Source organism: Chenopodium album, chromosome 25 (genome assembly GCF_948465745.1).
Source record: "Chenopodium album chromosome 25, dcCheAlbu1.1, whole genome shotgun sequence".
NCBI classification, from domain to species: domain Eukaryota; kingdom Viridiplantae; phylum Streptophyta; class Magnoliopsida; order Caryophyllales; family Amaranthaceae; genus Chenopodium; species Chenopodium album.
In genome coordinates this window covers 1,859,108-1,877,140 of record NC_137858.1, presented here as the reverse complement: position 1 = coordinate 1,877,140, position 18,033 = coordinate 1,859,108, and the positions used below count along the sequence as shown (strand labels likewise).

The window sequence follows — 18,033 nt, the reverse complement described above, 5'->3', positions numbered from 1 at the left end:
CAGACCCTTAGCACCTTTTATAAAGCTATCTAGTATCTAATTAGAAATTTCAAGTCGTCATTAAAAATTTTAAGGAAACCATCATGAGCAAGTGGTCTCCAACAATGACCCAGAGGAAAATCATGAGCAACCGAATATGAAGATTTAAGCACATACATAAAAGTTAGATTTTTAATATACGAATTTAATTAAACAAATAAATAATGATTTTAAACTTGTAATATATATACAGGAAAATAGAAAAAATGTATACATCAAAGTATTTTGTTCGATGAAGCATAAGGGAAAGATGTATTAGATACCAATAGTTGGCGATAGAAGAAAAATAAATAAATAAAAGAGTATAGATAAATTGAGAGGAGGAGAAATTAAATTTGAAATTTGAAACCAAAGAAAATATAATGACGTCAGATTTATATTTAGGCGGGAAAATTTTTCTTATAAAACTACCACGTGGACAATATGATGTCAGCGGTTGTTCCTTTAGTTTATTTATAGATTGATTATTGATGATTGATTGATTATTGATTGATTTTAACTACGAATATTACTTCAATCTTGTCATTCAAAGAAGCTATACGATGATCATAGTAATTAAACAGCCACAACCACAACCACAACCACAACCACATGAGAATTTCAACTCGTCTCCGATTGTATTCTTACAAGTTTTATTATTCATCACCTCTACGACTTTACCTCAACTTTTCGAAGAAAAAATTAAGGCACGTGTAGTGGGTGGTCCGTTGGATGGGGGCAGCAGTACAGTCATGTGCCAATGCCAAACCCGTGACAATATTCCTCCTTAACACGCTTCACTCTCCACCACGCGTGTTAACTCTTGCCTCCTTCACATGCTCGCACGTTTCAACTCTTCCAACTATTTTTCTCTCTCCTCTCGCCGGGATTCTCGCCGGAATCACCCTCATTTCTCCCGGAAATTCCCGAATTATCCTCTCCGACTGATCGTCTTCCGTCACCGATGTCTCAAAACGTCGTCGTTTCTCCGGTATGCCCCTTTTTGTCACTTTTTTTCTCACTTTTGTCAATTTTCTTAGGGTTTCAATTTTTGTTATTAATTTTGGAAAATGTGGGTGCTTTTTTTTTCTGAGTTGAAATTGTATAATTATTATTTCTTGTATAATTCAGGATTACGGGAGAATTACTTGATGATATTGAATTATCCAAAATTACTACCTTTTTTTTCAAAATTAAACTTTGAGTATTATGTGAATTCTTGAAATTTGGATGTTGTAATGTGAGATTATCATTGTTAATTTAGCTTTAAGCTGAATAAGTAGTTAGTTTCAACTATGAAAGATTATGTAAAAAAAAAAAAAAAAAAAGACATTTGATTTAGGAATTTTAAATTTTGTATTGATACAGTGGGGGTAAATTTCTTCAATTTGCTAAAATTTGATAATTTAATACCTAAAATGTTAACATTCGTTATTTTTTGTTATTTCTCTTGCATTTAAGCTTATGTTGTAATAGCATGTCTTGTTGAATTATGTCATCATATTGTTAGAGCTTTTTGTGAGAGGAGGGGTGACCTTGATGAAGTACGTTATGTTATCGTATGTTCGAGTTTATGTGAGAAGAATGAGACCATGGTGAAATATATTATTTCATTGTATGTTCAAGCTTTTGTGAGGGGAGGGGATCTTGATAAAGTATATCAACGTATGTTTCGTTTGTAGGTTGCCTAGGAAGGAAAATCTTAATTATTCTGGAGCATAGAGCAGCATAAATTATCGAGTTTACATTGCAATGCTGCGTGACAGAGAAAAAATATTCATTGATATGGCTAGTTTTCTCATCCAAATGGTTGTCTAGTACCTAATTTTAATAAGATGAATGAGGCAACGGGTATGCATAAGCTGATTGGAACAAGTGAAGATGATGATGAGGAAGAAATGGACATGGATTCAAAGGAAGAAGATGATGACGAAGAAGGTAAAACTATGGCAGCTTCCATGATAGTCAATATGGATGGAGGAATCACTACAAGCAGCAGTGACAGTCAGTTTCAGTATCACTCCCAGATCCAAGAACAGCAGATCAACCATGGAGGAGTTGCTAAAAGGCCGAGGCCATTAGAGGAGAAAGAGAGAACAAAGCTGCGGGAGCGGCATAGGAGAGCCATTACTGCAAGGATCTTGGCTGGACTTCGACGCCATGGGAATTACAATCTTAGGGTCAGGGCTGATATAAATGATGTAATTGCGGCTTTGGCAAGGGAAGCTGGCTGGGTTGTGCTTCCAGATGGTACCACATTTCCTTCACAGTCTCAGGTACTTCAAAGTTTCAACTTTTTAAGGTTATTTTTTGAGTTTGTTGGACGTTGATGTTATGTCTACTTGGCTCTTAGTTTACAGAAATATAGCATATGCTATGTGTTGCTGGATCTGTTTGTGAATCATAGTAGAGCATGATCATAAGATTTTGGTTTTTAGATATTATCTTAGTATTTGGATATTCTATTATGGAATATTCAGCTGAAATGGTTACAAAAGACTCTTCCAAAGTAAGCCCTTATTGGCTTACTGGAGTTTTCATGTATGAAATCTTCTAAAGAACTACACTTTATTGATTTACACACATTTGAAAATAAATTGATCCTTTCTATACTAATTTGGTACGATGACATGTTTAACAAATTTGCCAAAAAAAAAAGAAAAAGGGTCATCTCACAGGTGCAGTCTGGATTTGATTAATGTGGAGCACACATGTCCTTAAAATGAGCGGCCAATCTAACTGAATGGTGGGATGGTAGTCAGCTAGCTCTTGTCCTGAAGGACATTAAGCTCTTAGAGCTAAAAGACTGGAAGAATATAGAGGTGGTGCAACTTCTTGTTTGGTTTCCCTCTTCTCATTCCTTTTACTTGCCATTCTTTGTCAGTATTTTTCTTCCAAAAAGTTGAGTTTTTCTTCTCTGATGTGTTGTTTTCTTCATCTTTCTTGCTGTTGTAATCTGTTAGATGCTCTGTATGTCCCTTCAATTATGCTTAATAGCACATGTGTAAAGTGAAAGTTATTTTTTTTATTGTTTTCTTAAAATGAATATCTAAGAATCAAAAAATTATCTAATTCATCTAGGGATCAAGACCGTCTGATGATTCTTCAGTGCCAACTGCCATCCCCTCGTCGCAAGTATTGCCTCAACAGAATCAGGTTACTTCCCTCAAAGGTGTATACCCTGGCTATCAAAACTCTGTGGAATATAATACCGGTCAAATGAAAGAGGTTTTTGGGCACACTGCTTCTCCTTATGACGTATCTTCCGGTTCACATGCCCATGCATCCTCCACAGGAGGTAGTAGGGGAGAACGAATAGACAATCATCCTCTTATTAGCTCTGTGGATACCGTTTGTAACAAACAGGTTCACTATCTAATCCTTTTTAGTAACTGCTTTCTTAATGGTAATAAAACACATTTTACCTTTTTTTAAGAAAAAAAGTAATTAAAGCATGTTAATTGCTGGATGTATTTTAATGTGGATGGATCTAGATATTGCTTTGTGCTGCTTATGCTGATAATCCTGATTAACTCCTTACAATGATAGGTGGTTGATCCCTCCTCAAGGTTGCATGAGCATGACTTTGCAGGCACACCATATATACCAGTTTATGTGATGCTACCTGTGAGTTTTTAATCTTTATATTTTATTAGTATCTGTGCTAACTATAAATTGAATTACTGTCAATAACTTTGTCAAAAATATTTGTAAATTGTACAATAGTATATATCTCGACTCTTGACAGCTCTCTTTAGCAATAATGAACAGGATCTAGTTTGTGTGACTTTAAGTTCTCTTAGATGCTTAAATCCATATGTGATGTATTCATGTATATGCTAATTGGTGCAGTTGGGAGTCATAAATATGAAATGTGAGCTTACTGATCCTAATGGGGTGCTGAAGCAGCTGAGGATTCTGAAATCAATTAATGTTGATGGTGTTGTAGTTGACTGTTGGTGGGGGATAGTGGAAGCTCATGCCGCGCAGGAGTATAATTGAAATGGTTACAAAAGGCTCTTTCAAATTGTAAAAGATCTCAAACTTAAATTACAGGTAAAGCTGATAGCCTTAAGAGTTCTATGTGTCTGTTTCACTGTTACATTGATTACTTGTTTTGGTAAATTAAGCCTTACATGCTAGGATAGGATCAAACGGATTTTTGTTAATTGTCAAATATTTAACATGTTATTGGAGTCCAAAAAACTTAATTATAAGTTTATAATATAAATGAGTCAAAATGACAGTCCTTGAAATTGGTTTGTACATGCTTGATAGTTAGCTTATAGCCTGTAATACTACCTATTGAGGTTAGAAAGCTGTTTGGATAGCGCAGGTTGTGATTTCATTTCATGAATGTGGAGGCAACTTTCACGATGATGTTTGTATTCCTTTGCCCCTTTGGGTAGCAGAGATTGGTCGTAGTAACCCTGACATATATTTCACTGATAAAGAGGGACGAAGAAATCCTGAATGTCTTTCATGGGGAATTGATAAAGAGCGAGTGCTGAAAGGTCGAACAGCTTTTGAGGTATTTTTCTTGTTTAATAACCTGGTCATATTGTGGATAAATTAACAGTTTGTAAGTCTGCTAACAAGTTTGGGGAACCCTTTGCTGACAAAGTATTGCTGTTTAATCTTTCTGATATGATGATCTTTCTCTATTTACTGGAGCAGCCCCCTCCACCACCCCATTTCTTATTTTCCACTCACAATCCCTCTTACACATGTCATGTTTTCCGGAACAGAGAACTCAGAAAAAAACTGGGTCTATTAATGCTTCCTCTGCAGAATTCAAACTGCTGTGTTAAATAACATAGCTATAATAAATCATGTAATATACACCATATTTCATCCTGTTTTAAATTGATTCAGGTCTACTTTGATTTCATGCGAAGCTTCCGGATAGAGTTTGATGAATACTTTGAAGATGGTATTATATCCATGATTGAAGTTGGACTTGGTCCATGTGGCGATTTGAGGTACCCCTCTTTCCCAGTTAAGCACGGTTGGAGATACCCTGGCCTCGGAGAATTCCAGGTTATTGTCAATTAACTTTTTCAATTTTCTTCAATTAACTTTTTCATTCTTGTGGAATGTCTTGTCAAGTTTTGTTCCTATGTGCATATTGGTCCTCATGTCTTTATTGCTTGATCAGTACATGTTTAATTACTATCTCTATTTTACTGCTATTGCATCTTTCTATTATCAAATTTTGATGTTTTTAATGATAATATAACACCTAATCTTTGTGTATAGCATCATGTGCTGTATATGCATGCAATTTCACTGACTTCTTTGTCCTGTTTGGCAGTGTTATGATCAGTATATGTTGAAAAGCTTACGGAAGGCAGCTGAAGCTAGAGGACATTCATTTTGGGCTAAAGGGCCAATTAATGCTGGTTTTTACAATTCACGGCCCCATGAGACAAGATTTTTTTGTGATGGGGGTGAATATGATGGCTATTATGGCAGGTTCTTTCTTAATTGGTACTCTCGAGTCTTAGTTGACCATGGTGACCGGATACTTTCTTTGGCCAAGTTGGCTTTCGAGGGAACCTGCATTGCTGCAAAGGTGGGTTGATCTTGCTACTTAAATCATCTTATGTTGCATTCCATTGTGGTTGGACCAAAAATGGGCTGATGAATGTCAACTTTAAAGGTGCATCTGTTGTAAGTTTCTAACATAGTTTTTTATCGCCAATATTGTATGCAAGAAAACTTATAGACATTTCTTGAACAACTTTTCAAGTGATATATCTTCAGTTTTTCCCCTTTGATTTGACCACCTCCCAATTGTTTAAAAAGGCTATGGAATTCTTGGACTTTGCTACTTCACAGCCCATCTTTGTATCCACTGAATGATAGGGAGCTTTCAAGTTCGCCCCTGCATTCCAACCATTCTGCATTTCTGCTTAAGCTCATTGCTGATAGTTAGCCTTAACCCGTAGATAATCTGCTCTAAGGGCATACTTCCACAATTACATCACCACTAAGGTGATGTGTCTAGGAAATTAATACCCATATCACTGCCTTTCTAAGGCCTATGGCCTCCCAGTTGGGTTTCTTTTCAAAGCTGCCACTAGATATCCACACAAACCACATTGTTCTTTATATTCTCTTTGCTATGCTGCAGGTTCTTTGAACAGGCCTGAAATTGGATGGAATAGATGCAAAACTTGATAAAATTTTCTCCCCTACCCTTATAATGAAGCCCCCATTGAGTAGTCTCTTCTATCTCAAAATCCTGAAAAAGATAGAGACCTTGAATAACTGCTGTCTCTACCAATTCATCTAATACCTTGCAAAGACTAGATTTTCATCAATAATCATGATATTTACTTATTCCAAGTTATTTAATCTGTCTCCTCTCTCCCACATCACTATTTCTTGTCCTAGTTGGAGCTGGTTTCAGCTGTTGATGCTGGATATAAAGTTACTGAAAAGGGGGGAATAAGAAAAGTTTGCATATTCAGAAATTATGTGCTTGATTCTGATTTTTATCTCAATGCTCCCCCACTTCAGAATTTGTTTGCATACTGATGTTTTAACTCTAATTTCTGAGCAGCTATCAGGGATACATTGGTGGTACAAGACTACAAGTCATGCAGCTGAATTAACCGCTGGGTTCTACAACCCATGTAATCGTGATGGTTATGCTGCAGTAATGTCCATGTTAAAAAAACATGGAGCTGCTGTGACCTTCACAACTGCAGAAGTGGGCTTGTTGGATCAGCTTGAGGATTCTTCTGAAGCACTAGCAGATCCTGAAGGGCTGACTTGGCAAGTAAGCATAAGATCACATCATTGTTTGCAATTTTTTTCCTCCAACAAACAAAGTCAAATCAGTTAGGGTTTCAGATTTTACTGATCAAGTTTTATTCTTTTGTTGCAGGTTCTGAATGCTGCATGGGATGTTTGCATTCCAGTTGCCAGTGAAAACTCTGTTCCTTGTCATAGTAGAGAAGTATATAACAAAATACTTGAAAATGCAAAGCCCTTCAATGATCCTGATGGTCGTCACTTGTTATCATTTACATACCACAGACTTAGCCTCCAACTCATGGAAAGACATAATCTTATGGAATTTGAAAGATTTGTCAAGAAAATGCATGGTGAGACACCTGTTTTAGCATATCTTTCCCTTTTCTTTCCTGCCATTAATGCCTCAACTAGGTCAGGTTCTAATCGTAATTTGTTCATAAAGTCTATACTATATTCATGGCCAAATTCACGAGAAATTGTCATTTGGTACACTTTCAAATTTACTCTCTTTTACAGACAAAAATTTTACCGTACTGTGCTTTAATCTTTATGGGAAGTTGCTTAGTTCACTCAAATGTTTTTAAAAAAATTAGCAAAATATGAGGATTTTTCAAATGAAGCCCAAGATATACAAGTTTTCCACAATGTTTCATTTTTAATCAATGCCAATACATAATATGGGGTGGTATGTATTTATTCCAGGAGAAGCAGTACTTGACCCCCCGGTATAATTGAAGATTAATCGTACGATTCTTTTGCAGCGGCTGGCAAAGCCATGTAGTTTTGGTGTAGTAACTGTAGTTACATATTGGATAGGTGATTTCCTTGGTGTAAATGTCAGACAAGCTTCATGTACATGATTTGATTAGTAGAAAACCTGGTTGTAAAGTTAGCATTGAGAGCCTTTTGCTTTGCACCTTGACAGAATTAAGTTATACTAATATATTGTTTTCAAGGTGCATTTATTATTTATTGCAAATTTGCAATCCAAAAATGCTCTGTATTTCGAACATCTGTAAGCCTGCTCCATTCTACGGAGTACATTATTAAGTTAATTCTCCAAAGTGAGACAATAACATTGATGGCAATCATGGCACAGTTCTAGTATTGTTTGTCTGACGTATGATCTTAGACATCACAGCCTCGATTTGCAGCGTGACAGTTTTAAGTTAGTTTAGATCCCAGGCAGCAAAGAGCTGCACTGAGATGTTGGCTAAATGAAAGTGAATGCCAAAAATGAGATGAAGAGTGACCACTATAAATTTTAAACAGATAAAAGAATGATCCCTTTTACTAATATTGAAGAAAATGTTCTGATGTACAATGTAATGAGCTATGAATAATAAAAGAATGTGATAGCCAAGCGATATTCAATTGTGGTTTCTGCAATTTGCATTGTATAACATACTGTACTATTTAAGTACCATATGGCCTGACTCATCTTTGTCAAAAAGTCGCCCAATGAAATCACCCCAGCTCTCTCTCCTCTTCTTGGATGATGACGATGATCCTTCTACACTTGATTTATCCGATCCTTCCCCCGACTCAGGATGATTATTGAAGGTTCCGTAAGGCGAAGGTGGGAAGGAGTGAGGAACATCCAAGGCGACAGCCCTTTCAAGGGCTTGTCTATACTCCAGTATATGTTCTCTTGCAAGTTTCTCTTGTCGTTCCATCCTTTGGTTCGGTGGAATCTCCATGACATGATCATTTTCCATCATCAACTGTAATTGAAGAAACAAGAGTTTAATAAAGACGCTCCAAAATAAGATTCAATAAGATATGATCGTGAAAGTTGAGACATTTTCTTGCATATAAACACACCGTCCACAAATAGATGTAGTAAAATTAGCTTATACATATGCACTTCATTTAAGTAGATCAAAAATAAAATCTCAACACTGAAGCAAAAGGTTATTCCATTAGAGCAACATCAAAATCGACAAGTTCCCTATAATCAGCGGCAAAGATATCAATTACCAGCAGAAACATTAAACAAATTATACTGCCTCACATTTCCAGAGGAAAATTCATTCCACCGACAAAAAAAAAAAAAAAAACAAAATTCCATGGTATCACTGCATGTAATATCCTTGACAAGAAAGATAACAATTGAGGTGGTCTGTTTCATCAGCTAACTGTAAGAGTGCCACTGCTATGAATTAAAAGACTTACATCAAGAGCAATTTGGGATTCTCTTTCAATCCAAATGATTCCATGGTCTGAAATTGCATTACAGGATAAAATGATGTGCTCAAATCTTCCATCAACAGGAACTGCTGTTCTCACTACTGGAGGAAATCTTTGAAATCTATAACCCAAAAATAATATGATTTAGAAAAAAAGGCATTTATCTATTATCTTTTCTTTCTTTAATCGGAGAGAGAGGGGGGGGGGGGGGGGGGGTAATATGTGCAGCACATGCAGCTGGTTCAACAATCTCATTCCATGGATAGGTAAAGAAGTATTTTTTTTACTGAACAGCCAATCAAACAATCAAAGACAAGTCCATTATTTCCTTCACAAAAGAAAGGCCTTAAAAATTCAGTTTATATGTTTTGAAGGTCATTAATGTAATTCCAGAGAGAATACAGCATATGCCATATAGCATAATTTGTTGTCTTATGGTTTAAGGAACTATAGATCTCCCGTACACTCTCCTTAAACTGTGACAAGACCAAGTGCTCTTAAAAGTTACACTAAGTAACTTTACCCTTATAGGCTTACATCCCCCAAAAGATGTTCATGTAATGCATGCTCTTATTACCTAGTTAATACTTAATAGTTAGGTACAAGGTGAGTTCTCACTTTCTTTCAGCCACAAGAATATAATCATGTAATATGTTTTCTTATCACCAATTTTAGTTAACTTTGGCCTTGAACTCTTCAGCATCCCTATTTTTATTCTCGCTAAACATGTAATTCATGGTTTAAGTTTGCCGTGTCTGTTCTGTTTTGCTGGTTATAGAAAGCTAACTAGTCACAAAGGTCTTACTCTTATTTTTTTCAAAACAATGTTCTTAGAATTACGAAATATAGATGGGCAGAAACATATGCATGTCGTGAATGTTATGCACTGAAATCATCCCATAACTGTGATTTGTTCTTAAAATTATGCAATGCAAGATAGAACGAACACTAGGACATGAGATGCCTATGAATCTACAAAATTCTTCACCAGACAAACTTACTACCTATATAATCGCTAGACAGATGAGCAGGTAACTTGGCTCTAGCCTCCATGAGCATACAAATACTAGGGATTAAGCTTTAACTGTCCACAATCCCTCCTTCCAGCTAGACTGCAAATGAACCAATACACTTACTAATGAACGGGTTCAAACTCAGGCAAAGCTCATTTGCTAAGAAAACAATTAAATACCAGCAATATTTATCCTTGAAGTCTGCTTTCCAGGAAATTAAGTGGTCAAATTTTACGTATTTGATAAATCAAACAATAATTTGAATTTTTTAAAACTTATTTCGATCCCTTGTATTTGCCATTATTTATCAAAACTACCACGAACAGAACATGTTTAGGAGCTGGATTAAAATCGTGAAAAAGTTCAGTTCATTCAGTTACAACTTACAACTACACAGAGCACAACACTACTAAATGCTTAGCTGCTCCAAGTGGCTACATGAGGATATAAGAGAACTCCAACTCTTGGCTAGACTTCACATTGCAGCCCTTGAGCCCTACTAGCTGTAGTCCAACCCATTGTATATTAAGAAATAAAGGAAATTTGTAATGAACTATTCACAGACCGGACTCATAGAAAAGATCAATTCTTGATAACTAACTAAATAATCTGAAAATTTTTAAATATTTTTATTAAATTGATTTGATAAGAAGAAATAACAAAATGAAAGCTTTAAAATTAATTGACATTAGGAAAAAAAAAAGAGTTTGGTTTAATTGCTTGAGGCTATTACTCTTTTGATATTGAGTTTGCTCACAGCTCTCCAACAATGGCTTTAGGCCATAACTCTCTAAGGTTTCCCTCAATACAAATTTCTGCCTACCTTCTCCTTTCTCCCCTCTCTCTAGTTATACTAAAGCTAAAGACTCTAACCTGATAATACTAGACTACCAATATTGCCCTTCCTTAGGTTAGTCTATTACAAAGCTATAAAGAACAACTATGCTAATGCTTCTGCCAGCTTCTTAGCTTATTAAATTCACCAGAACCTTGGATTTTTATACAAATTCAGATACAAAGGCACTTGAGAATTTTCAGACAATAGCTCAGTATAGTTTGTAAGATTTAAAACAACATAAATCAGAAAGGGCCTGGTACATCTATACAAAATTAGTAGGGTGAGTGATAAAGAAGTTTCACTAGGCATACCTAAAGGGCTTTCTCTCCACGATGTGATAAACACGACCTGGTGCATACAGTCTCCTTGGATCTGTTATCATCTTCTCCTCCAACATGCATGTGTCTTTTAAACACATAACACACAATAAGCACGGCAAACTGTTTAAGTTCAGAGGTAGTTTGATTAAAAAGTATGCATATGCTGAAGGCTATATATTTAGAGTTAGACAAAAAAAAACCATTACCCAGCAGGAAACCAAAATCTAGATACAAGAGCTCACATTCCAATATAGATCAAGCAAGCCATCATACATTCATATGACAAACAGACAAAGTGTTTTCAGTTTGTGATGCGCAATTAAATTATGAAAGCAAACTAGCTGTGGCTGTGCAGACAAGTGCATTCCACAGAAGAAACCTAGACTGCAGGTGGTTTTCCAGTACTCAAAAGAATCCTTAAAAGTAACATTCTGGTAACAGTTCAAGACCATCTAAGATCCCAAATAAAAATTCACCATCAAGGGTCCAAATATAACAAAGCACCTTACCTTATTATCAGCAGTTATTAAATCGGTTGCAAAGCACCTAAATGCTAAAAGCTGTATCTGCTCAGCATACTTTCTTCACCGTGAAAAATTTCTTTATCGTAGAGCACGTAGAGAAAATTTGATTTTAAAGTTGCTGAACAAGAACCACACTTGAATTTAAAACTGGGCTTTTTTAAGCATCATGCTCAAGGAATTAATTAATATTTTTGTCATTCAAACTCTTCCTCTAATCACATATACCAGTGTCAAATCCCCAAACTTTGACATGAGTATGGACCTTTGATGCTTTATTTTAAACAAAAGCATGGTAACATTCCATCAAATACCTTAGTGCATCAGCACAACAGTTAAACAAACACCTGTGTCTGACACAAATACCCAACGAATACCATATACAAAGTATATCTATTGGTAGCAATTACTGGGAAATGTGACAACCTTTATGAATGCAATGCACATATTAAATCAATAACACATATTTCAAATTAAATATTCAAACATGCAATTGCAACAAGCATACAAAGGCTAGATTACCTTATACAAGTATCTACTATGAACAAAAATACTAAATTTCACCCACTAAAGGAGCTGATAACATATAATAAGATCATTACCAGATTAGTGATTTGAAAACATCGTCTAAATCAGCAGTTGTCCGGGGTAAGAAATCGTCCTGTTTACATGAAAATTCTTTCATGATAAGCGGTTTAGTTCTTAATATTCTTTTCAAGTGAGTAAATCTAAAAAAGACAACTATGGTTGTACCTGAAGCACGACAGAATTGACAACATCTGCATACCGGACAGCCAAATTCAAGGACATGCATCTTGGAGGAGCCATTGCATAGCATCTAATCCTCTTCCTCTCAATGTTCCCCAACATATCCAGATTTTGGACAGCCACAAGTGCCAACAAGGAGACTACTCCAGCACCCAACGAATGACCAGCAAACGTCAACGTATATGTAGGATTCTTCTCAAGCAACTCCCTCAGCACCTCATGCTCCTCATCAAAAACCCATTGAGCAGCCTTTAAAAGGCCATTATGAACATACCCGCCATCAAACGGTGCCCTCCCTAGTTTATTATCAAATAGGATGGCACGATCACTCTCTCTCCCCATGGTTAGACCCCTAACAACCAGCACTACATCTGCATTCTCATGATCAAGATATACTATGTAAGGAGTCACCCGGCCCCCAGTATCATCATAATCTTTTCTCAGGACAACCAAATCAGGGTCCATTCTATATCCACCTGGGGGTGCCCAGACGGGATTTCGAAGATCATCTTCATATACAGCTAAAATATATCGACAAAGCCGAGATACAGGCTGAAATTCCTCAGCAGTAGCAAGGCCCCAATCCTCACTCTCATGGCCTGCGGCATATATACACCGCTTCCAGACCCATCTAGCACAAGCTAAACAGTACACACATTCAATTATAGGCAGACAACATGCAAGTGACATTTGCTCAATGTTGAAAGTACATCTTCATCGACTGATCAACTAGATTTTGAAACCAAGGCAACTGACATTGACTCAATGTCGAAAATTCATCTTCAATTGATAATTACACTGATCAATTACACTTTGGAAGTGAGCATATATGGTGTTACAACAATTGGGTATTCAAATTTCTGCAAAATTCAACTATTTTATATAAATAATAGCCAAATTAATTGCAAAAAAGTCTCAATTTCAACTGGGGTTTAGAATTTGAACAATAGATAAAAATGGGTATACAAGATTACTCAATCAAAAGGCAAGAAAGCAGCAAATTGAGGATGTGTTATACATATAACCTATCTAGTACGGAGTATATAAAAACAAAAAATTTGAAGGATTACCTGGAAATTTCCTTATGAAATAAACGAAGGAAAAGACAAGATTTTTAGAAAAAATCAAACTTTAAAACTGCTGCAGATGAACTATGAAAAACCCTTGAATTGGGCTATATATTGAAGGTTGGACTTTAATTTTTGAAGTTGAACAATCATTCAAAGTAGCAGAGAAGGGAAGGTAAGAAGTTTGAAGGTGGACAAATCAAATCTAGGATTGGGTATTGGTCTTATTAGTAGTTAAATAAGTTTGGTTTTTTCTGGAACCCTGAAAGTTGAACAGTGTTGATTGTTAGCTGGAGATTATGGCCTACAATTACAAATTAATGACACCAAAAAAAAAGCAAATAAGAACATGATTTAAGAACAAAATGTAAAGGGGAAAGAAGAGGGAAAAAAAACAAATTACTTTTTCCAAAGGAAAATAAAAGTAGAATTGTTTATTTGTGTTTTAAATTTAAAGATTTTAATTTCGACATAATAATTAGTGAGCTGTATGCGTTATATAGTGATGGAAAATTAAGAGGGAAACAAATCAAAATAAATAATGCATTCATTATTTACTACTCACATGATTTGCCTACCAAATTAAGTGGGTTGAAGTTGATATTTATTGTATCAAATGATTGGGAGAGAATCTTGATATTAAATGATTTTCCTACCTTGCAACAATTTTAAGGGACAAAGTGAGTGATTAGTTTATACAGAATACTTCATAACTTTTAAGCACAACTCTTTAAAAGTCAATTACCTAAATTTTACTATTACATTTTTATTAGAAAAAAAAATATAAAAATTACAATTAAAATATAATTAAAAACAATAATGAAACTTCTCTATATCCATTGAATTTTCCAATAACTATTTAAGATTGCCTTTATTCACAAAGAATATATAATGCAACAAATAATGTCACAAGTTAACATAAAATGTGAGTTGACTTTGTTTAAGAATATATGTTGTTGTTTTTTTTTTCTTAGGTCATACACTAACATCTTTTCCATTTTTATTAGTTAACATTTTAGAACATAGAAGTATATAATTACATGTAAACATATGAGTAGCGTTCAAGCCATTTATTGACCAATGGGAAAAGGATTAATAGAAAATAAAGATACAATAAGTCAACCTAAAATAATACATAAGACTTTTGAGATAATTATACATTATACACTTTGTAATTTGTAACACACAAAAAATTTATATTACCAAGTGTACACAAGTCAAACTAGAATTCACAACAATTTTCAACATAACTATCAAAAATTTTGTAAAATAGTTGAACTAACACCACAACATAATACATTAAGGTAAAAACCGCATCACCGGGTTGCATAATAAGTGTATAACTTATATGATACAAAGTGTCAGTTAAAGTAATAATTTGTGACATCAAGTCACACGATAAACGTATGACTTATTGAATTGTATTAGTTGTATACGTTTAGTTGTTTACTTATTACTTCTGTATCCGTAATACTTGTATTAGTTGTACAATCAATTTTAGATCTAAACCAATCACGACAAGGATCAATCATGAGTCCATGAGTTTGTGGGATTAATCCCCACTAAGGATCATGTGTAAGTTATATATTCTCTTTTTCCTTCCCCCTACTCCCAACTCCTAAGAGGTTTCACCCACTAATCTAGTTTAGGATAGAGTTGTCAAAAACTAACCCGACCCGAGAACACGACCTGAAACGGCAATGATCTGAACCCAACCTGTACCCGGATAATGGGGTAAACTCGTGACCTGTAACCCGACCTGAACCTGACCATATGTTAATCGACAACCGATTTACTTTCGGACCTGAACCCGAACCTACTCCCGACCTGAGAGTAGCCGTCAGCCGATTTAATCCGACCCAACAGCAATCTGAACCCGAACTAGTACCCAACCAATTAGAACTTGTACCCGAGTCATGGAAGGTTTAATAAAATTTTGTAATTTTATTACCTCTTTTTGCCCAGAAATAAAAATTGCCGAGATGTTTACCATTATCCCCAATATCCTCCAAGACTTCAATTGGGTCGGTGCAACTATACAATATGCCCTTAAACGGTCATTTTACCTGTTCACAACTTGCAGTGATTTCGTAAACTCAAGCCTACCACGGACGTTTATGACAACAAATAATGATCATATGTGGTTTCAAACGGCATTATATGACTTCGAGATATATCCCTTATGGTTTCAAGGCTTTTCGCAACAGGGCCCCGAAACCTCAAATATCTCAAAAAACGTGAATTATAGCCTTCAATTTTGTAATTTTTTGACCTTTTTTCGCCCGTAACTAAAAATTGCCAAGATGTTTACCATGGTCTCTAATGTCCTCCGGAAGTACAATTGGGTTAGTGGAACCATCCAATAAGCCCTTAAACGGCCATTTTACCCATTCACAACTTATAGTGATTTCGTAAACTCAAGCCTACTACAGACATCTATGACAACATATAATGATCATATATGGTTTCAATCGGCATTATATGACCCTGAGATGTATCCCCTGGGGTTTCAAGGCTTTTCGCCACCGTGCCCCGAAACCTCAAAATTTCCTCAAAAAGCGTGGATTATAGCCTTCAATTTTGTAATTTTTTGACCTTTTTTCGCCCAAAAATAAAAAATGTCGAGATGTTTACCATTGTCCCTAATACCCTCCAAGAGTCCAATTGGATCGGTGGAACCATCCAATATGCCCTTAAACGGTCATTTTACCCGTTCACAACTTGAAGTGATTTTGTAAACTCAAGCCTACCACGAACGCTTATGACAACATATAATGATCATATGTGGTTTCAAATGGAATTATATGACCTCGAGATGTATCCCTTAGGATCTAAAGACCTTTTGCCACCAGGCCCCGAAACCTCAAAATTCCTCAAAAAGCGTGGATTACATCCTTCAATTTTGTAATTTTTTGACCTTTTTTCACCCGAAAATAAAAATTGCTGAGATGTTTACAATGGTCGCTAATACCCTTCGGGAGTCAAATTGGGTCAGTAGAACCATCCAATATGCCCTTAATTGGTCATTTTGCCCGTTCACAACTTGTAGTGATTTTGTAAACTCAAGCCTATCACGGACGTTTATCATAACATATAATGATCACATATGGTTTCAAATGGCATTATATATCCCTGAGATGTATCCCTTAGGGTCTCAAGGTTTTTCGCCACATGCCCTTAAACCTCAAATTTTCCTTAAAAAAGCGCGGATTATAGCCTTCAATTTTGTAATTTTTTGACTTTTTTAGCCCAGAAATAAAAATCACCAAGATGTTCACCATGGACCCTAATACCCTCCGGAAGTCCTTTTGGGTCGGTGGAATTATCTAATATGCCCTTAAACGGTCATTTTACCCGTTCACAACTTGCAGTGATATCATAAACTCAAGCCTATTACGAACGTTTATGACAAGATATAATGATCATATATGGTTTCAAACGGCATTATATGGCCCCGAGATGTATCCCTTTGGGTTTCAAGGCTTTTCGCCACTGGGCCCTGAAATCTCAAATTTTCCTCATAAAACGTGGATTATAGCCTTCAATTTTGTAATTTTTTGACCTTTTTTCGCGCGGATATAAAAATTGCCGAGATGTTTACATTGGTCCCTAATATCCTCCGGGAGTCAAATTGGGTCGGTGGAACCGTCTAATATGCTCTTAAACGGTCATTTTATCCGTTCACAACTTGAAGTGATTTCGTAAACTCAATCCTATCACGTACGTTTATGAACATATAATCGGCGTTATATGTCCCCGAGATGTATCCCTTAGGGTCTCAAAACTATTCGCCACAGGCCCCAAATCTCAAAATTTCCTTAAAAAGCGCGGATTATAGCCTTCAATTTTGTAATGTTTTTTTACCTTTTTTCGCCTGAAATAAAAATTACCAAGATGTTTACCAAGGTCTCTAATACCCTCCCGAAGTTCAATTGGGCCGGTGAATTATCCAGTATGCCCTTAAACGGTCATTTTACCCGTTCACAACTTACAGTGATTTCGTAAACTCAAGCCTCTCACAGGCGTTTATGACAACATATAATGATCATTTGTGGTTTCAAACGGCATTATATGACCCCGAGATGTATCCCTTAGGGTTTCAAGGTTTTTCGCAATCGAGCCTCGAAACCTCAAAATTCCTCAAAAAGCGTGGATTATAGCCTTCAATTTTGTAATTTTTTGACCCTTTTTTTCCAGGAAATAAAAATTGCCGAGATGTTTATCATGACCCCTTATATCCTCCAGGAGTCAAATTGGGTCGGTGGAACCATCCAATATGCCCTTAAACGGTCATTTTACCCGTTCACAACTTGTATGATTTCGTAAACTCAAGCCTACTACGGACGTTTATAACAACATATAATGATCATATATGGTTCCAAACGGCATTATATGACCCCGAGATGTATCCCTTTGGGTTTTAAGGCTTTTCGCCACCGGGCCCCGAAATCTCAAAATTTCCTCAAAAAGCGTGGATTATAACCTTCAATTTTGTAATTTTTTGACCTTTTTTCGCCCAGAAATAAAAATTGC

The 18,033-nt window shown here is 35.9% G+C and overlaps 3 protein-coding genes across 5 annotated transcripts; 2 read left to right on the top strand and 1 right to left on the bottom strand.

Moving 5' to 3' along the window:
* The first annotated feature begins 661 nt into the window (after window positions 1-661).
* LOC145613195 (beta-amylase 7-like) lies at window positions 662-7,871 on the top strand. Its single transcript, XM_081668257.1, has 11 exons — window positions 662-1,009; window positions 1,701-2,294; window positions 3,100-3,384; window positions 3,568-3,645; window positions 3,871-4,074; window positions 4,355-4,549; window positions 4,894-5,058; window positions 5,333-5,593; window positions 6,587-6,805; window positions 6,914-7,133; window positions 7,486-7,871. The coding sequence occupies exons 2-5, from the start codon at window positions 1,854-1,856 to the stop codon at window positions 4,018-4,020; spliced, it is 954 nt and encodes a 317-aa protein (XP_081524383.1). The 5' UTR covers window positions 662-1,009; window positions 1,701-1,853; the 3' UTR covers window positions 4,021-4,074; window positions 4,355-4,549; window positions 4,894-5,058; window positions 5,333-5,593; window positions 6,587-6,805; window positions 6,914-7,133; window positions 7,486-7,871.
* On the top strand, window positions 4,259-7,327 carry LOC145615708 (beta-amylase 2, chloroplastic-like). Its single transcript, XM_081670763.1, has 7 exons — window positions 4,259-4,277; window positions 4,428-4,549; window positions 4,894-5,058; window positions 5,333-5,593; window positions 6,418-6,480; window positions 6,587-6,805; window positions 6,914-7,327. Exons 1-7 carry the CDS (start codon window positions 4,259-4,261, stop codon window positions 7,325-7,327), a joined length of 1,263 nt encoding a protein of 420 aa, XP_081526889.1.
* A 185-nt stretch (window positions 7,872-8,056) lies between the features above and the next one.
* On the bottom strand, window positions 8,057-13,814 carry LOC145614267 (uncharacterized). Of its 3 annotated transcripts, none has more exons than XM_081669293.1 (6): window positions 13,504-13,814; window positions 12,419-13,293; window positions 12,268-12,326; window positions 11,136-11,264; window positions 8,959-9,094; window positions 8,057-8,507 (listed from the first exon to the last, which is right to left on the bottom strand). In XM_081669293.1, the coding sequence occupies exons 2-6, from the start codon at window positions 13,121-13,123 to the stop codon at window positions 8,196-8,198; spliced, it is 1,341 nt and encodes a 446-aa protein (XP_081525419.1). In that variant the 5' UTR covers window positions 13,124-13,293; window positions 13,504-13,814; the 3' UTR covers window positions 8,057-8,195. The 3 variants fall into 3 exon arrangements, with proteins under 3 accessions (XP_081525419.1, XP_081525420.1, XP_081525418.1); XM_081669294.1 differs by having other exon boundaries at window positions 12,419-13,074; window positions 13,504-13,813; XM_081669292.1 differs by having other exon boundaries at window positions 12,419-13,814.
* Window positions 13,815-18,033: the final 4,219 nt, after the last annotated feature.